The sequence below is a fragment of the Corvus hawaiiensis genome, chromosome 17 (assembly GCF_020740725.1).
Source record: "Corvus hawaiiensis isolate bCorHaw1 chromosome 17, bCorHaw1.pri.cur, whole genome shotgun sequence".
Classification (NCBI taxonomy): domain Eukaryota; kingdom Metazoa; phylum Chordata; class Aves; order Passeriformes; family Corvidae; genus Corvus; species Corvus hawaiiensis.
The window spans coordinates 2,116,640-2,136,073 of NC_063229.1; the positions used below are offsets into that span (position 1 = coordinate 2,116,640).

The 19,434-nt window shown below is 61.2% G+C and overlaps 1 protein-coding gene across 5 annotated transcripts in view; it reads right to left on the minus strand.

The window, feature by feature from the left end:
* Window positions 1-19,434, minus strand: part of DLGAP4 (DLG associated protein 4) — a 146,309-nt gene that overhangs the window by 38,083 nt on the left and 88,792 nt on the right. For 3 of the 5 annotated variants that reach the window (XM_048322315.1, XM_048322312.1, XM_048322314.1), the window contains 4 exons: window positions 16,679-16,896; window positions 13,420-13,534; window positions 10,710-10,760; window positions 9,428-9,674 (listed from right to left, as the gene is read on the minus strand). In XM_048322315.1, coding sequence (XP_048178272.1) covers window positions 9,428-9,674; window positions 10,710-10,760; window positions 13,420-13,534; window positions 16,679-16,896 — 631 coding nt within the window. Of the gene's footprint in view, window positions 1-2,279; window positions 2,522-9,427; window positions 9,675-10,709; window positions 10,761-13,419; window positions 13,535-16,678; window positions 16,897-19,434 lie in introns of those variants that run through there. The other 2 variants (XM_048322313.1, XM_048322317.1) reach the window with 2 other exon arrangements.

Genomic DNA, 19,434 nt, shown 5'->3' on the forward strand with positions numbered 1-19,434 from the left:
CACTGCTCCCCTCCCTTTTAAATCTGCTCTGATAGGAAACACACTGACAACTTTTCACTGCAGAAATTAAAGTGGATTTTTCTTGAACAAGGCCACCAGCCTGCACAGCCTTAATCCTTCCAACTCACATATGTCCTTGTAACTTGCACTGCTCTGAATCCAATTATGCCTCCTCAATCCATTAAAAAATATTTGAGGCTGTTGTGCAGGTTGCACAGAGCAGGAGTATCAGCTGAAGAGGCACAAACCCTGCTGCACTGAGGCTCTGCAGGCTTCCCTCTGCAGGTGTGCGTGAAGTGGGTTACAAGAAAAATTAAAGTGGCACAGAGTGACTTTCACAGAGTCCAGTGACTAGTTCACTCCAAACGATCCCAGTCTGGGCTCAAACAACAAGAAAATCCATACAGAGACAAGAACTGACACACAGCTGTTCGCAAACGCCTGACAGTCATTAGTTATCCATTAAAAGCTTTTAAAGTTCTCTTGCTCTGGCAGCATGCACAGCTAGGAACGCAGCCATGGAGCAGCAGAATAACCTGGAGCTGAGCAGTCAGAAGTGTCCACAAATCCAAACTGCACACACAGATTAAGCACCCGACTACCCAATGACTGACAGACAGAGCTGCGAGCAAAACAAGCTGACAACGTGTGCTGGGACACTGGCTACACTTCCACACAGGGACCTGTGGGGCTCCCAGCACATCGCGCTTTGCCAAATCCCATTGGATTTGACAGACAGACAACCCACATTTCACAGAAACCAAGCTCTTCCATTATCACCTTTGCTGCCCAGGGTCTCCTTGTCCTTTCCAGGCTGGCACAGTGCACAGCAGTTACACTCCAGCACTTCCAGGGCCACACTACAGATCGTGGGGTCCTCAGCTGCACCCCAAACTTACGCTGCCACGACAGAAGTGGGATGGAAGCAACAAGCTAGATGCAAAAATAGCATGTGGCAGTTCGGCATTTGCACCTTAAAGATGAGTTTTTAGGTTTTCCACACCTGCCAATAACAGACAAATTCTGCAGATAACCCTCCTCTGAATATCTGGGTACGGACACACATCAGTACTTTATCTGAAAGCCAAGCAGACTGAATTTGATCAATAGCTATGCTGTTCTCCACCCCTTCAAGAACATGTAACTTCATAGCACCAAACGCCTATTGGAAGAGCAATTACCAGCAAAGTAATTTGGACCCTCTGGAGTCAAGTCTGCCAACTTACACGACTTGGCAATCTGGCTTGTTATCATCCCACATGATCGGAATTTATTTTAGAATTCAATGCCACATGCTGTGGGGTTTTTTATTCTCCCTTTTCTTCTTTTCCTCCCGCAAGTGACAAGCTACAGCCTAGGATTCAGAGGTCCTAATTCCAGTCACATCTCAAAGACATTTCCTGCATACCCTGGGGTCAAGGTCTTTGCAGACTAACTAATATTAGTCCTACCAACAGCATCCTGCAAACAATCCTCCTTTTTGAGCCTCTCAATCAAGACCGGAGCGGAAATTAAGAGCTACATTTACTCACTGCTCACAACCAACCTTAACATCCCCACCCTCTTGCAAGGCACAGCAACGCCGAGCTGCACCTGCGGTTAAATCCCGAGGGATTCAGCCTCAACTCCTGCACAGGGCGGGCGGCTCCAGGCTGGGCTACCACACCAGGTACCTTCAGCCAGGACCTGTTCTCCCGGCTAAAAAAAGAGACTTTTCAGAGCCAGCTCTGGCCGGGAGGTGCCAGCTCGCTGCGCTGCGAAATGTCAGCCTTCAGCTCCGTGCCTCGCCCAGACAATTCCCTTTTCTTCTCCAGGGGAGGGAGAATCTGAACGCCTCTCCAAAGAAAGGGCCCGTGTCTCCCAGCGGAGAACGCATTTAGCGAGGCGCCGCTTCCTTCCCTGCGGCACCCAGGGACTCCTTCAGGGCCTGAAGCACCGGGCCGGGCACCGGCCTGACCCCGCACGGCCCCCGGGGGACGGGCACAGCGGGGCTGGCACCGGGGCAGCGCCCACCCCCGCCCGGGCCCGGCTCCCCGCGGCGCAGGCGGCATGCGGGGGAGGAGGAGGAGGATGGAGCGGCCCCCACACCCCAGCCCAGCCCCAGCCGAGCGGGGCGGCCCCGCCGCTCCCGCGGAGGCCCGGGACGCGCGTGGGAAGCGGAAGGGGCGGCGGGCCCGGCAAGCGGCGGAGCAGCGGCAGCAGCGAGGGAGGAGGGGGCGGCACCCCCGCCCGCAGCCATGCAGGGCCCGGCTCGGCCCCCCGCTCGCGCGGTCACTCACATTGCCTCAGGAGCTCCAGACACAAAGCCATGGGAGACACAAAGAGGGGCGGAGGGGACCGGAGAGACGGGGGGGGGGCGCGGGGCGAGGGCGCTCGGCCCGGCCTGGGTCCCGCGAAGGGGAGGAAGAGGAGGACGAGCCGCCGGCGGGGCCGCTCGCGGTCCGGGGCCGCTCCGGCTGCTCGTGCGGCCGCCGCTGGAGAAGGGAGGAGACGCGCGGAGCCGCCGCCGCACTCACCGCGCCCGCCCGCCGCTCCGGCCGCGCGCCCGGGCGGGGCCGCGCATTAAACGGCGGCCCCGCCCCGGGACCGCCCCGCGCCCGCCCGGCACCGGCGCCGCCCCGAGCCCCGCCCCGCCCCGCTCCCACGGCCGCGCGGGGCCCTCCGCCCCGCCGGACACGCGGCGGCCGCGCTCGGCTCGGCCGGGACCCTCGGGACGCCCGGCGCTGCCGACAGGGGACGCGGGCCGGGACCGCCGCTGCCGCACCGCCGCTGCCGCGAGGGGAGCCGAGCGCTGCTGAACAAAGCGGGAGCCGCTCCCACCCCACGCGGGAGCTTTGTCTCCTTGTCGCGGTAGCCGCGGTGACATCTTCCCCAGCGCGGCCGCGGTCCCACCCACGCGCAAACGTGCGTTTGGCTGAAACATACCTCCCGTATCCCTCCCGCTCCAGCCCCCGGAGCGGGCGCGGTGGGACCCCCGTGGGCGGCGGGTGCAGGACCTCCTGCAGCATCGCCGAGAGGAACCCTCCGGTGCAGAGGGAAATACATGGGAAAGAAACAAGTGGGACGAAGAGGTTTCCCTTGTGGGTGTTTTCCCCTGGTCCCAGATTTGCTAGTGGAGTTCTGCCCCGCTGGGCACGGGGAGAGGGAGGGGAGCCTCAGTGGGTGCGGGCGCTGTGTTAGGGCTGTGCTTTGTGCCTCCCCTGGGGCTGCCAGAGCAGGGCTGGTGGAGAATGGAGGTGCGGAGGGGAGCAGGGCTGGCACAACGTGCGGGCTGCGGGAAGAACCTGCCGGGTCTGCACCCTGGGCACAGCCACGCAGGGTGCTGGAGGAGCATCCAGCTCTCTCCCTGAGATCCTGCGCCGGCACACGGAGCTGAGCGCAAGGCTCCCGTGGACCGGGGCTGGGAACAGCTCTGCGAGGGCAGAGCCACTCTGTGTGGCGGCCGGCCGAGACGAGCAGAGGGTGCCCACCAGCCCAGCGTGGCGTGGGCACTGGTGGTGCCCGGCCCTGGGCAGGGCTCGTGGCTGTGCGAGCAGCGGTGCTGCCGCGTGGCTCCCGCCAGCAGCACGTGTGCTGCCCCGGCCCCTCGCTGCTCCCATCACTCCTTGATGCTGCGATTTATTGATGGCTCGCTGGGCTCCCAGCACTCGGAGAAGGGGTGGTCTGCAGCAAGGAGCGATCAAAGCGCCGTGGGAAACAGCGCACTGAGCTCAAGCGCTGCCGGCTCCGCAGGCAGGGCTGAGCCGCCGCCGCCGCCCTCGGCATTCAGCGACCGAATTGCTGCAGATTTGCTGCTTCTGCTCTGGGAAGCAGCAGCACAATGGGGCTGAAGGACAATTTGATCACAGAGTCAGCCCTGAGCCTTGGGACCCTCAGCCTAGGGCCTCCCCACTCCGCTGCCTACCAAGGAAAAACGGAAACTTGTTTTCAGTTCAGGGTCTCCCAGGTAGCTCTGAGCTGCCAATCTCTTCCTGAACCCTCAGAAATACCCACGTCATGGCTCAGTAGATGGAAAAGATAATGAGAGAACGTGAAGGAGAAGAAAAGCAACCCAAACCAAGACATACACAAAGAAACCCTCATTTGCCTGCACTGTCTGACATCCTGAAAATGCTCCAGGCTGTTTGCAGAGCCTCGATCAACCCCACCCAGCCCTGCTCTCCTGGCACACGTGTGTGTCTGTCTCAGCTAAGGCTACCGCTGGTTGCTGCTGGGCTGCCCCAGCGGTGGCACGAGCCCTGTGGCCATGGGAGCTGCAGAGGGGCTGAGCATCACCGACAGCGGGGACACAAAGGGGCACCCGTGACTGCCTGGTGTCAGGGCAGCTCTGTGCTCACCTGGGTCACAAGGATGGCCAGCATGTGGGGAGGCCACCAGGCCTTTTGACCTCAGGTGAGACCTCAGGTGTCTGTGTGCCTGGCACACTGCCCTCCAGCCAGCTCTCCTCACGGGCAGAGCACAGCACCATGCACGGACTCCTGGTGCTGCCCTCCCAGAGGCTCTGAGTGAGCTGAGGCACCCCTTGGTGCTTTGGATTCTCCTCTCCCACGAGGACAGCACCAACTCCCTTTCCTGCTATCAAAACTGATAAAAGCAAGCAACAAGGACTTGTCTTTCTGACCATATCAGCAAAGGGAAATGCTGACAGCTGCCTTTGTTTCTACTCCTTTGTAGATGGTCCCTGCTGGGAGCAGGCAGGCTTGGCCAGGACCTTGGAGCCGTGCTCACCTCCCCTGTGTCTGTGCCAGCACAGCATCACACAGCGTGGCTGCAGCTCCCCCCTTCCCAGGGACCTGGGGAAGTGGCAATTCTGTGGGCTCAAACCCGTTGCAGCTGCTTTTGGGTGCCAGACACGTGCCTGCAGCAGGCAGCGAGCTCACAGCCTGGGTGCTGCCCGTGGAAGCGCTGAGATCTGGCAGCAAAGAGCACCAGGCACATAAAGACAGAGATGGTTTGGGTTTGGGGGTGGAGCCGAGAGCAGGGCTGTGCCCATGGCACAGCTTCCTGGGGAGAAGGGAGCGCTGGCTGGGCACAGGGCGGTGGTGGAGTTTCCATAATAACAAGGGAAAGATCAGAGGTGAAAAATGAACTGGCAAATGTGGACAGAAACAGCTGTCATGAATTTCTCTGTCCCACAGACACATGAAGGCATCACAGAACGTGCGTACGTGCCCTTTTTTCCTCTGCAAACACTGATGGAGCATGCAACAGAAATCTTTCCCTGGCACACACATACACACGCACACTCTCCCTCTAATCCCTTTCCTGCTTGTATGTCAGAGGAAGCTATTTCTGGAACGTGAAATCTAGGTCAAAAAGAAGGAGAAAATCTGAAGGGAATGATAACAGTCCCTCCCAAAGGCCGTGTGGGGTCAGCTCAGGCCGATGGGATTAGCGAGGGGCCGCAGTGGTGCTTCACCCCTGGCTGGCAATGCCTCCTGGCCTGGTGTGAGCTCCCTGTGCCTTCCCATCGCTGCTGCTTCCCCACACAGGAGAGAAGGCCATGACAGCTGAGAGGAGTGCAACAGAAACTGCCTGCCTACACAGAGCCCGGGATCACGGCACACAGAGGAGGAGAAGGAGGAGGAAGATACATGACTTTCCCAGAAGCTGTGGAAACGTCCCACAGTGAGCCAGCCCCTGGGGACTGGGCCAGCACAATGAGGGGTGCAGGCACTTTGTCCATCCTCCTAAGCACAGCCCTGCTGCCCCTGCAAGAGCATCAGTGCCAGGGGACTGGGCTGGCACCTGCCTTCTCCTGGGGCAGGGCAGGGTCCCCAGCAGAGCCATGGGCCCGGAAGCCAGCTCTCTAATTTAGTCATAAACAGGGAAACAAAAGCAATACAAAGAAGACAGGAAGCAGGTGAGAGGCAGAGGGCAGCTGTTCTGTCCTGACCTTTGGGAGTATCTCTCCCAGGTGGTGCTCTCCTGCCCAGCCTGGGCTTGGCAAGTTCTGGTATATGGATGGGCACAAGGTGTGTGCAGCCCTGGCCTCCCTGCAGGAGATCTGGACACAGGATAAGGAGCTGGACACCTGAGCTTTTTGGGAGCAGGATGCTCTGAGCAAGGGTGGTGTAACCAGATGGCACAAGGAGGACTGGGAAGAGCTCGGGTAGAACTGGCTCGATGGGAGCTTTCCTGCTGTATTTGCTTGCTCACCTCTGCTTTCCTGTTTCCCCTGGACATCAAATATTCCACTCTGCATTACAAGCAGTCTATTAAACAAGCAATTCCCAGAGCTGCCTCTAATAAGCAGGAGCCGGGGCTGGGGAGCCCTTTGTGGTGCTCGGGAGCCGGCGCGGCTGTCACCGCACGCCTGGCAATTAGAGCAATAGGTTCCACTGGGGCTTTTGAGTCTCCGGCTGCGCAAGGCACAAAGCTTTGTTTAAGGCTGATCGAGGGCAGCTCATCATCTGTCTCGCTGGCTGTCAAATGGGAGCTAATTGCCTTGTAATGTGCCGGTGACACAGGCATCAGTGGGAGGAACTGGCGTGGCAGGGGTGTGACAGCTGTCAGGGCTCTCCCCCGTGCTCCCCACACAGCCGGCACGGAGCTTGCTGCCCCTCCTCCTGCCCTCTGACAGTGCCTGGATCCCTCTGCTTTAGCATCCAACCCCCACATGGCCCTCAAGAAACAAGAAGCCTGTGCTGGCCCCAGCACTGCTGCTGCTGGTGCCTCTTTAGGATGTGTCCCTATAGACACAAAAGCATGGTGGTCCCCATTCCTCTGGGCTGGTGCATGGATGCTGGAGGAAGAAAGGCGTCCCTGGGATGTGTTTGGGTGAGGGCTCTTAATTGTGTCATCCCAGAGCCCTGCATGGAGCAGAGGCCATCAGTGACCATTATACCTGCAGGTGACAGTGCACCCACTTCTCCCTGTTGGTCCAGGCTGATGCCACCGAGCTGCCACCTGCTGCTTGGGAGGCCCTTCTCCTACACCACCAGCCACTCAGAGCCTCAGAGATGCACAGAAAAGGCCCTGGCGGTGCTGGATGACAGCAGCTGAAAATGCACAGGTGGGCAAGAGGCCAAGGATACCTGGCCTGTACCAGCCATGGTGTGGCCAGCAGGACCAGTGACTGTCCCCTGTGCTGGGCACTGGTGAGGTCACACCTCAAATCCTGTGTCCAGTTCTGGGACCCTTGTGACAAGAAAGACCTTGAGGGGCTGGAGCATGTCCAGGGAAGGAAACGGAGCTGGGGAAGGGGCTGGAGCACCAGGAGCAGCTGAGGGGCTCAGCCTTGAGAAAAGGAGCTCAGGGGGGACCTCACTGTCTACAACTCCCTGACAGGAGGGGCAGCCAGGTGGGGATCTGGCTCTGCTCCCAGGTAACAAGGGGCAGGATGAGATGAAAGGGCCTCAAGTTGCACCAGGGGAGGTTTAGATTGGATATTTGGGAAAACCTCTTCATGGACAGGGCAGTCAGGCACTGGCACAGCTGTCCACAGCAGTGGTGGAGTCACCATCTCTGGGAAGTGTTCAAAAAACTCGTGGATATGGCATTTGGGGACATGGGTTAGTGGTGGGCTTTGCAGTGCTGGGTTAGCAGTTGGACTCAGTGGTCCCAGAGGGCTTTTCCAACCAAAGTAATTCCATGATTTGCAGGGGAACTGAGCCCAGATGGCTGATTAGGGGTGTGAGTGCTGTCCAGATGTGTCTCCTGCCTCCCACATCCTGTGCATGCACAACCACAGATGCTCCTCCCTGCTCCCCAACCCTCTGCCAAAACTCTTTCCCCCCACCAAGCCCCAGCAGCCAACGTGGAGGGCTGGGGGATGCTCTGGGAGCCAGCAGAACTGTGCAGGGTCATGTCAGAGAGGGGTGGCACCCATTTTGGAAGCCCCCTCTGTGCTGTGCCTGCTGCTGCTGCCCGGTGTCAGCCTGGAACTGGCAGCACTGAGCTCAGCAGTGCTGAGCCAGCAAGGAGAGGGCTGTGGGACAGGGGCAGCCAGGTGGGAAGAGTGTGGGACAGAAGCAGAGTGGAGAGGGTGGCAGGAAGGAGGGACAGGGCTGAGCAAACAGCCCATTCATCCCAGGGGATCTCTTCCAGTTCCTGCCTCATCCTGTGGACCTTGACTGGGATGCCTCTGCAGCTGGGATGCCTCTGCAGGGAGATGTTAGGTCATGCCCATATCTCGGGGGGGAAGGCCTGGAGCCAGGCAGGAACGCTGCCGGTGCCCCCTCCCCACTGCCCACTCTGCCCAGAGCTGGGATGTGCCTGTCTCCCACTGACAGTCCACCCCAGTGCTCTGCCAGCTTTGCCCACAGCAGATGAGCTGAGGCTGCTCTGAACTCCCCTTGGTGCCAGAGCTGGCACCGTCCCGTTGGGCCTGACCCCGGCTTCCCCATGGGGACAGGACATGCTGCCTGCACAGACAGCCCTGGGCAGGTGCTGCATTCCTCCTGCCTGCTCTGGCATCTGCCTTGCTCCATGTACAGGCACTACCATGTCTGGGAACACCAAGGTATCACCTTTTCTAACCAGTTCCCAAAATTATCCCCAGGATGGCACCTCTCAGCTCCTCACACCTTGTGTTACACCTGAGCCTCACCTGGGGCTGGCCAGAGCCGGGAAGGGCACAGGCTGCCTTGGAGAAAATGATGCAAAGTGATGCAGATCAAGTGACCTGGAGCATCATGGAAATGCTGCCACGGCTCAGCACAGGGATGCTGGGGGCTCTGGGGCTTGGGAAGGCTCGTTAGTGCCTTGAAACTCAATGCAAGACCTGTTTGTACCCCAAAACTAGGGATGTTGAGGCCTCTCTATGTGTCATCACAGAGTCCCAGAATGGTTTGGGTTGAAAGGACCTTAAAGCTCATCCAGTCCCACCCCCTGCCATGGGCAGGGACACCTTCCACTGTCCCAGGCTGCTCCAAGCCCCATCCAGCCTGGCCTTGGACACTGCCAGGGATCCAGGGGCAGCCACAGCTGCTCTGGGCACCCTGTGCAAGCACCTCACTAACCTCTAAGATCTTCCTGGAGCCTTCTCTTTTCCAGGTTGAACATTCCCACCTCTCTCAGCCTGGCTCTAGAGCAGTGGGCCTCCAGCCCTTGGAGCATCTCCGTGGCATCCTCTGGACTTGCTCCAGCAGCTCCATGTCTTTTTGTGCTGAGGGCCCCAGAGCCAGAGGCAGCTCTGCAGGAGGGGCCTCACGAGAGCAGAGCAGAGCAGGGGGAATTTGCTCCCTTGACCTGCTGGTCACACCTCCTTTGATGCAGCGCCCAGAGCCCGCCTGCCATTCCAGCACCCACATCAGCTGCTGCCCATCCTCTCGGGCACAAGCCCCCAAAAGTCATGGACAACCACGGCTGGGGATGCAGGTACCCGAACCCAGCGCCCCGCATGCTCGACAGCCCCCAGGCAGTGCCAGCAGTGTCCCCTGTCCCCCGCTGGCTCGCCCCGTGCCCCCCACGCCGCTGCACTCACTGCTGTTGGTGGGCAGGGTCCTGCTGCCGCTGAGGCTGCCCGTGGGCGGCGGGGAGATGGAGCGGACGGAGCCCGTGTCGTCTTCCTGGGAGCAGCCCGCCTGGATGGCGCGGAGGTAGCTGTGGCTCCGGGATCGGAAGTAGCTGGGCAGAGGCAGGTCCAGCACCTCCGCAGCCGCCGACTCGGCCTCGCTGTAGGTGGAGTCGCAGACGGGCTCGTACTGCTCCCCCAGCTCCGGCTCGGGTGCCTGCACGGGGACAGGGGCAGCCCCAGTCAGCCCCCGCCTGCGGCCGCCCTTCCCTTCCCTCCTGCTCCTCGCCCTCCGGCCGCTCCTGCGTGGTCCCGCTCACGGCAGCGGGACGGGAGGTGCAGTGGTCAGTGGTCAGCGGTCAGTAGTCAGTGGTCAGTGCTGCTGGGGCACAGGGTACCCGGGGCTCTCTGCTGAGAGAGGGAAGAGGGGCCCCCTCCTTGGAGGTGAGACACCGGCACAGTGCCTGTGGAACACCCCCAGTCCTGCTGCTGAGAGCACGTGTGGCCAAAATCCCAGTCCAGCCTTTGCCAGGGCCCCTGTCCCAGCACAGCTGGGACACCCCAGCCTCAGGTGTGAGACCCACCAGGGCAGCTTGCTCCTCGGGGGACAACACTGGGAGACAGCAGGGGAGAGGTGTGGGCTGGGGGACAGCCCCCACGCTTGCCTAGGCTGGCTCTCGGAATCCATGCCAGCCCCATTCCTGGTGAGGGCCAGGAGAGAGCTTGGCTGTGGCCAGGGGTGAGCTCTGCCACTGCCCCCACCTCCCTGCCCCCTGCTCACAGCTCTGCCTCACTCTCCTGTGGCAGCTGCTGGGCAAACTTGGTCTTGGGAGAGGCTCAGCCAGGTCAAACCAGACCCAGCCCAGAGCAGACTGTTCTGAAATACAGGTGAGATGCTGAGACTGGCCCTGTTGCCCACATCCATCTCTCCTGGCCCTTTCTTTCTCCTGGCACTCAAGGACATTGCTTCTGCCCAGCATCTGAGTCCATGAGGTTTAGCTCAAGAAGTTCATCTGCTTTCCCCCTAAAACTGACGGTCCCTAAGCCCCTGCTGGGCTGAGGACTCAAGCTCTCCAGCTGCCCTGCAGTGCCCAGGGCAGGAGTGCTGTCTCCTCCTCCTCTTTTCCTTCTCCTGCTGCTGGCCTGGGCATGGGCTGACCCCAGAGCCTGCCTCACACCCTGCTGTGGGTGCCCAGGCTGGCCCCAGAAAGCTCCGTGAGGAAGGATGAGAGAAATGCCAGTGGGACAATACCTGCTCTCCATGGGTAAATATCTGAGGGATAAGTGAGGGGGGTCCAAAGATCTGGAAGAAAGAGTTGGAGAAGGTTAAAGGCTAAGAACAGGGGAGCTCCTCACACAGACAGTCACTGCACAGGGACCGAGGACAAGGGGAGCGGGGCGCCCATCCCCTGGGGCCACTGCTGCTGACACTTCAGTACAAACTGCAGAGCTCGTAAGATGCCAAGCGAGGCCACACAGGCCCCTCAGACAGTGGCACGGACACGGCAAAGCTCCACAGGACACCTCAACCACGGGAGAAGCTGCTGAGCATTCGGCCTGCTGTGTGCACCATATATCCATGTATGCCCACAGGGGACACTGGGATCACACTGTGCTGGGACACCCCTCGGCACACAGGGGCAGCTGGACGAGGCGGCCGTGGCTCCCACGGAGCACCTCTGGGTAGCCCCCAGCGCTGGCCAGCACCTCACAGCCCACAGAGCCCGAGGCGTGGGCAGTCCGAGTGCTCCACGTGGGGGGAACTGTCCTTCAGCCTGCAGGGCTGGGCTGACCACCTCGCTGCTGTGTCCCCACGCCAGAAGAAGCCACACAGAAGCTGTTCTGCCTCCCCAGCAGAGCAAAGCCACGGCAGACACTCGGCAGACGGACAGACCCCGACAGACACTGCCCTGCCGTGGGAGCACGGCCGCCGCCTCCTCCTCCTCTCTGCCCTCAGGGCTCTGCCTGGCACCACCTGCCCAGGATGACCCCCTCGGGAAGTTCTAAGTGTACCTGAGGAAAGAGGCTTGGCTCTGGGGATGGGCCTGGCCCTCTTGCACAGGGCACAGCTCACAGTGGGGCTTGGCAGTGTTGGGGTCACCAGCTCTGTCCTCCTTGGTGTGACAGGGGGTACTGACACACACACCTGCTGATCCCCGGACTGCCAGAGGGCTGCAAGGTGGAGCTGGAGGATTTGTTTGTCAGAGTTGAGGTGCTTCCATGTGGGAAGACACTGGGGTCTGGCTGGACACACAAGGAAGGTGTTGGAGGTCACACAAAAGTGAGGGCAGGGCAGGAACTACCTCTGGCACTGAGATGGATGAGACCAGCATGCACTGGCGGATGAACCAGCTCCATCCTGGATCAACAGACGTGCAGTTTGTGGGAGGCCTCTCAATCCCAACCAGCTGCAGCTGAACTCTCTGGTTTTCAGGGGACAGTGGCAGAGTGCATGTGATGGCAGCAGCCCCACATGTGAGTGGGTGCTGTGGCAGTCGGTGTGCCCCCAGTATCCCAGTGCCACCAGTCTGGCTCTGGGCTGGCTGCCTGGGCAGCTCCTGGCACATGATGGGCTGCTCAGACCCTTCAGCTCCAAGTCCCTCCTGATGTCTCCATGGGGGTGCTGCACTCAGCTCCTGGAAGCAGCTCTAGACATGGATAGAGCACAGACCCAGTCTCCAGCAGAGACCTGGCTTCAGCACGGACTGACACGCAGAGGACAAGGCCACAACAGTCCTGACCCCGCTGTGCACTGACACACCCAGCACATTGCTGCTGCTGCACGAGGGACAGGACTGACCACAGGGAACAGCAATGCCCAGCAATGCCCCTGCTCCCCCCTGGCTCCCCTCCAAGGGCTCCCACCGCTCTGGGGCACCAGGAGACTCCAGCCAAGGGGCTCAGAGCCCCCCACAACTGGATGGGAACATGGGCAGGACATGCCCTTTTACCTCCCTCACCCTGGGGCTCCTGATGCCCACCCCGCTGCTGTGCCCCCCTGCACACACAGAGCAGCTGTGTGGGCACATGTCCCCATGCAGACACACAGGGACAGATGGGACAGAGGCCCAGGGTGACTGGGCTCGCTGGGCAAAGCTGTGGAGCCATCGCTGCCCCGCGGTGAAAGGGCTGAGATGAGCACACGGGACCTCTGCAAAGGCTCGTCCCTGCACTGGTTATCTCCGGCCTGTGAGGCAGCTCCAGAGCAATCCCAGCCCTGAGGAGCTCCAGAGTAACCCACGACCACAGCATGGGGAGTTAGACCCATTTTGCATCGACTGCATCCCAAATGTTGGTCGGGGCATGAGCCCACCCTGTGGCAAGAGGTTTGCCACCCTCTGCTAGCACCTCACAGGCATCCTTGGCTTTGCCATGGGGCCCAGGAATATCCAAGAGAGACATCTCCAGCTGGCTGGCAGGACAGCCTCCCGAACTACGGGCACCTTGTTCCTGGGTCCAGTCTGCTGCATGAGGGGTGAGGTCCTGAGCTGAGCAGGGTGGCTGTCCCTGGTGACCCTGCAGGGTTCCAGGCTGCACACCACCAGGAGAGGTTGGCCCTGGCTCTGGACCCACCCAGTGGGCATGAGGGGCTTGCAGCAAGGTTGAACAGCCTTGCAGATGGTTCTGGGGGGTGACACAGTGAGACCCTGCACCCAGAGCAGCCCTGAGCTTCTCCCAGCGCTGTGGGGCCCCCTCTGGGCTACCATACCTGTGGCAGAGGGATTTTGGCTGCACCAGCAGTGTGAGAGGAGGCAAAGCTGCAGGAAGGAGGTCTAATAGGAATCCTGATTAAAGAGCTGGCCATGACACTTTGGTAAAGCTGCCAGGAACAGCCTGTGCAGTTCCTGGAGCACAGCCAGTGCCTTGTTTTGAAGAGGGAAGAAGATGCTCCTTCTCCCCTGAGCTGGCCTCCTCCCTCGCTGGCCGTGCCAGCACAGTGGGTCAGCACTTCAGCACCTCACCTGGTTGATGCAGCTGGACTCGTTGACACTGTCAGAGATCTGGTTGTATTCTTCCTCCCAGGTCGGGAACTTCGGAGGTAGGAGTATCTCGACAGAGTCCAGGCGGTCCAGGCTCCTGCCAGCAGAGAGAGGGTGTGAGGGTGTCCCCACGGCAGGGGCAGTGCTGGGGCAGTGCTGGAGCAGAGCCAGACCACCCCTGCCCACGGCCCCTCTGCCAGGCACAGGCAGCACGGAGACGATGCTGGGCACCGCGTCCACTGCCGGGCTCCTGGAGAAGGCAGCGCTTCCCCACCCTGCCGGCCGCTGGCTCGGGCGTGGCACACAGGGACACGGCTGCGGGGTGCAGTGGAAGGAGAGGGGACAAGGTTTTGGGTTCTGCTGCCCCCAGGAATGCACTGCAGGTGTCAAGTCTGTCCAGCTGAGCCCCAGGGAGCATGTGGGATCTGTGCTGGCCTCCAGCCACAGCACCGCCTGCATTGCCGCAAAAGCAGGGAGAGGCAGGGTGAGAAATGACTTCTAATTTGTATTTTGTGAACTTTGCAACTGGAAACAACTGCAAGACACATACATTTACAGTTGTATAGAGGAACCCAAAAGATTATCTGGAAGAAGTCCAGTGGGAACCTAGCTGGAATGACACTGCTGCACGAGCAGGGGATCAGTATTTCCAGTGCAGCTTTCCTGGGAGAAACTCTGCCACGAGGTCGTGGGGCACAGCAGCAGGCTCTGCACAGGAGGAGAGCAGGGCTCTCACTGAACCTGACCCAGCACAGCCCTCAGCTGAGACCAGGCACACGGGGCTGGGAGGGATGGGGAAGGATGGGGCTCCCCTGGGGCTCTGTCCCACCACGAGACCGTGTGTGAAGGAGTGCTGGTCACAGGCTGGGTGCACACGGTGGGGGACATCGTCAGCCCAGGACAGCTGTGGGGCCTCTCCCTCTGGAATTGCCTGTGATCCCAACAGAGGCCCTCATGGTGCCGCTTCCCCCACACCTGCCAGGGCCGTGGGTACAGAGGTCTGATCGTCACCTGCCTGGGGACAGCAGAGCTGAGGGCAGGGCACGCCCTGTGCAGCGCGTGGGTATCCCACAGGGACTCTGAAGTATCCATCCCGGGATGGGATGGGATGGGAGTGGGGAATTGTCCCTTCTACCAGGGGACATGGAGGGGACACCCAGGCCACGCGGGGACCAAGGGCCATGGGACACCCCTCGCCCTGTGCTCTCTGCTGACCGCCGGCTTTCCCTCGTGCTGAGGGTTTTGTCTGTGAGCTCGCATCATGAGCCAGCCACGTCCTGGGGTGGGCAGCGTCCCTATGCCACCCACCGGCCTTCACCCCGCCTGCCCACGGGGAAACCGAGTCACAGAGCGGCCGACAGGAGAAGCGACCCTCGCAGAGGGACGGCTCGTGGCTTGCTCTGTGCCTTGCCCCGGCTCTGTCTGTCCCTGCGGCCGCCCCGTCCCAGCCACAGCCCGGGGTCCCTCGGCTGCTGGAGCCCGGGGCTGCGGCCAGGGCCGGTCAGCAGGTGGCGGCCGCGCTCCATCCCGGCGCTATCCCGGCTCCATCCCGGCTGCATCCCGGCTCCATCCCGGCGCTATCCCGGCTCCATCCCGGCGCTATCCCGGCGCTATCCCGGCTCCATCCCGGCGCTATCCCCGCCTTCGGCTTCAGCCCTGCTTTTATTCCCGGCTCCATCCCGGCGGTATCCTCGACTTCGGCTTCAGCCCCGCTTTTATTCCCAGTTCCGGCTTTATCCCCGCTTTTATTCCCGGCTCCATCCCCGGCTCCGGCTCCGCTCCCGGCTCTATCCTCGGCCCCGGCTTCAGCCTCGCTTTTATTCCCGGCTCCATCCCCAGCTCCATTCCTGGCTCCAGCCCCAGTCCCGGCTCCATTTTCGGCTCTATCCCTGGTTTCAGCCCCGGCTCCAGCCCCGGCTCTATCCCCGGATCCGGCTCTAGTCCCGGTTCTATCCCCAGCTCCAGTTCCGGCTGCAGCCCCGGCTCCATTCCCGGTTCTGGCTCCGGTTCTGTCCCGGGCAGGGTCCCGCAGCGGAGCCCCCTCCGCCCCGCAGGGTTCTGCCCCGCAGAGCTCCTGTAGGGACGGGCCCTGCCCAGAGCCCCCCGCGGCCGCATCCCTGCGGTCCCGCCGCTCCCGGCTCTGGCTGCGCCCAGGGCTCAGGGCAGGCCACATCCCGATGGACGTGGTCTGGATGGACAATGCCCAGGGCAGAAGGAGCCCCAGACTCTCTATGTGGTATTTTTCACCAGAGACCCCATGACCCCACTCTGCTCCCCTGAGGTGGATGTGAAGGCTCGGAACAGGGATGGATCCAGAACAGGCATTTCCAGGGCTCCCCAGAGCTGATTTTGTCACCATCTCCCAGCAGAAAGCAGCACCTGATGTCAGTGTGAAGGCTCTGTGAGGGGTCCCCACACTGCCTGCATCCCACTTCCCTCTGTGTGCTGGGCCTCAGCAGTTCACCCCCAGTGGCTCCTGCTCCTTCCTGTCCCTCCGAACCACTCACAGCCGCCGAAGCTGCAGCATTCGGAGCACTGACAGCCCCCAGGTGCCTTGTCCCGGGATGTGCAGCAGCTGCTGAGGACAGAGCATCACTGCCCGGGTCACACAGAGCCCATCCTGCAGGAGCCACCTCTGGCCCAGCAAAGCTCCTGCTCTGCTCCCCCGGCTTAGTCTGGTTCAAACCACTGTGAGTCTTCCTCCCTCAATACCTGGTGCCAAACCTCTCAGCTCCTCAGGATATCATCCAGCCCAGTGTGCCAACCTTCTGGCTGGTCACAGGGTCCCTGGAAACCTCTGGAGCAGAGCAGCTCCAGGCATAGCCCCAGCGGGCCGAGTGCCCTCAGCCATGCCGGGTGAGCAGCTTCCAGGTCCAACTGGCATCTTGGCATTGGGATCTCTGCATTCCCCCAGAGCAGAAGATGCTCAGAGAGGAAATCCCCACAGCTCCATCAGAGGAGTGCTCTCCCCATGGCTGAGGGGACAGGGACCTGGAGCAGCTCCTAACACCAGGGCTACTGGGAATCACCAGGATGGGGAGCTCCCTCCGTTCCTCTGCCACATCTTCTCCTGTCCCGCTTGTCTCCTCATCTCTCTGTTAGAGCTGGGGTGCAGGAGCCCTGCTGGGCTCTGATCCCACACGGGGCCTCTGTGGGGTGCTGCTGCTGGCCAGACCCCAAGGGCTGCTCCAGGATGGCCCTGAGGACCCGCGCAGAGCTCCCAGAGGAGCTCCAGCGTTACCTTTGTGTGGTGCTCTGCTCACTCAGGGACTGTTGGGTGGCCTTGAGGTAACTCTGCCTCCGAGCTGCAGTTTTTGGGGATGGTTTGGGGCTGGTTTCTGAGTCTTCACTGTCGTCATCCCCCATGGCTTTGATGTAACTCCCGCTCCGCATGCGCCGGCACGGGATCTCGCTGTCCTTGTCCCGGGACAGCGTGTTGTTCCACTCCCCCTGAGGCACCTGCAGGAGGAAGAGGAGTGTGAGCAGATGTGAGGGATGGCACACGCCCATGATCCTGGGACCTGTAGGATCATGGGGAACTGGGGACATTGCTGGACCTTCCCCTGGAGTGTAGTGGGAATAAGCAACACAATTCCTTCACAGCCCTCCCTTACCAGTTCATGCCAGGCAGCCCTTGGCTTGGTGGCCTCTGTTTTAGCACATCACAGCCATTCCCCACCGCTGGACACCTCCATCCCAGACATGCTCCCACAGCCAGGACAAGCTGCACAATGCCAGGCATAACAGGGGGAGAGGGACAGTCTCACTGGGCCTGTGTGGGGCACTGGGACAGGGCTGGACGCGGCTGTTCATGGCACAGACCACGTCACTGAACATAAAGTGCTGTTGTGGAGCAGGGCTTGGGGGGTCAGAGCCCAGGCCTTCATGGGCTCTTTAAGGTTTCTGAGTTGAATGTGACTCTGAGTGGCTGAAATTACTTTCTGGAACCAAGTCAGGCTCTCACAAGTCCCTCTAGAGCAGCTTGGGCACATAAACCTTTTGCTGGCCTCTCTGCAGAGAGATGAGCAGCACCTTGGGCATGAAAAGCACTTCTAACCCCACCAAGATGACAACTCCACAGTTAATTTAAAGCAGACATGGCCTCTTGTTCCCTCACTAGAGCTGATGGTCCCACGGGAGGCTTGAAGCACTGAGCAGCCACAGTAGCCACCACCTCGCCTGCCCATCCTGCGAAGGGTTTGTGGTTTGGGGATTGAGGCAGAGCCAAAGTGCCCAGGACTGACCAGGACAAGGCACATGTGGTGTAGGACAGGTCAGGAGAAAGATGGGGAAGCCCGAGTTTCCAGGAGCAAGCCTTGGCTTTGTGGCTCACTTGGATTGCAGCTGGCCTTTGTCCGGCCCTCGAGGACACAGCCGAGGAGCAGCCAGGCCAGACGTGAGGATGCAGCAGTGTCCATGCCAGTGCCAGTGCCAGGGCAGCCCAGAGTGCTCCAGCAGCAGCTGGGGATGCTGCAGGGAGCAGTGACAGGTCTTGTGCTGAGCACAGCTTGTGCTGAGGAGAGCGTCCACGCTGGCTGTGCTAAATGGAGCTGCTGGAGCTGCCCAGGGAGCCGTGGGACTGAGCAGCCACAGCTCACACAGGGCTCTGGGGACACAGGGCTGTGCTGCAGCTGCCATGAGCCACAGTCGTGTGGTGCCTGTTCCATCCCTGCTCCCAGCAGGGCTCCCGTGGGAGCCAGAGCCAGTCTGGGGCTGTGTGTGATGCTGCTGGGGTGCAGCACCTTCAGGTGAGGCTCAGCTCTGCAGGCTGTGTCCAGGTCAGGCTCAATCCACACACCACAGCCGAGGGCTTTCTCCTGCCCGAAGGAGCAGAGGCTCAGCCCATGCCCTGCCAGCCTGCCCCATGTGTCCACTCTGGAACAGACCCCAAACCACCCTTGGGGCTGCTTTGGTGACAGGCCCCCGCCTGGAGTGCGCCCATGACCCAGCACCCACATTCCTGGGGGATGTGGATCGGAGCCAGGGCTGATCCAGGTGTGTGAGATCCAGCTGGGGACCGAAGTGGAGCGAGTCTTCCACAGAAGGCACGCACACTGGCCAGGCCTCCCTGGCCCCACTTGCTGCTGGTGTGGATCTTGCCAGCCCTTTCCACTCTGCTCCTGCCATCTTCGTGCCTGGCCATGGCTCCCAGGCTGGCTGCTCACATAGCTGTCCAGCTCAGGGGCTGTGGGTGTCATCTGTCAGGTCCTTGTAAATAAATGCAAGAGCCGAGAACCCTTTCCCTGCAGGGTGTGAGTGCTGCCTCTGCCCCAGCCTCTGTCTGTACTGGTGGCCTTGAGGCCAGGAGGGGCCCTGCTGGCTCCAGCTGAGTCCTGCCACAGGAAGGATCCCACAGGTCACTGGGATGCCTGGCTCCGACCCTTTCTAAAGGAGACAGGGAGCCTGAGGATCACTTTTTTATCTGTCACCTTGGTGTCACGGCTGGCTGGAGACTGCATTTTACTGCCTGCCTTCTCCTCAAGGTGAGCTGCAGCTCCTGCCTGTGGGGTCTGGGCCAGCATGGGGCTGGTGAAGGGCCAGGCAGGGCTGGTGAAGGGCAGGCAGGGCTGGTGAAGGGCAGTCAGGGCTGGTGAGGGCTGGCAGGGCTGGTGAAGGGCTGGCAGGGCTGGTGAAGGGCCAGGCAGGGCTGGTGAAGGGCTGGCACTGCTGGTGAGGGCTGGCAGGGCTGGTGAAGGGCTGGCAGGGCAGGGGCTGCAGCCCCTGGCTGAGGAGGACAGGGCCAGCCAGCAGCCAAGTGGGCCATGCAGGACAGGGACTGCCCAGCTGTCCCTGTGCAGGGCCAGCGCTGGATGGTGTGGGGCAGTGAGGGTGCTGGGCTCAGCTGAGGACAGAGAGGGCTTTAAGACCTCAGGATCCTGCAGCTGCTCTGCTGCCACTGCTCGGGGGCACGGGCTGGGGGCTGCTCAGTTCTGCCATGGCTGCCGCATTTGCCCCTTGGCCTCGGGCTCTCTGGGCACGGCAGCACAAAGACAGTCC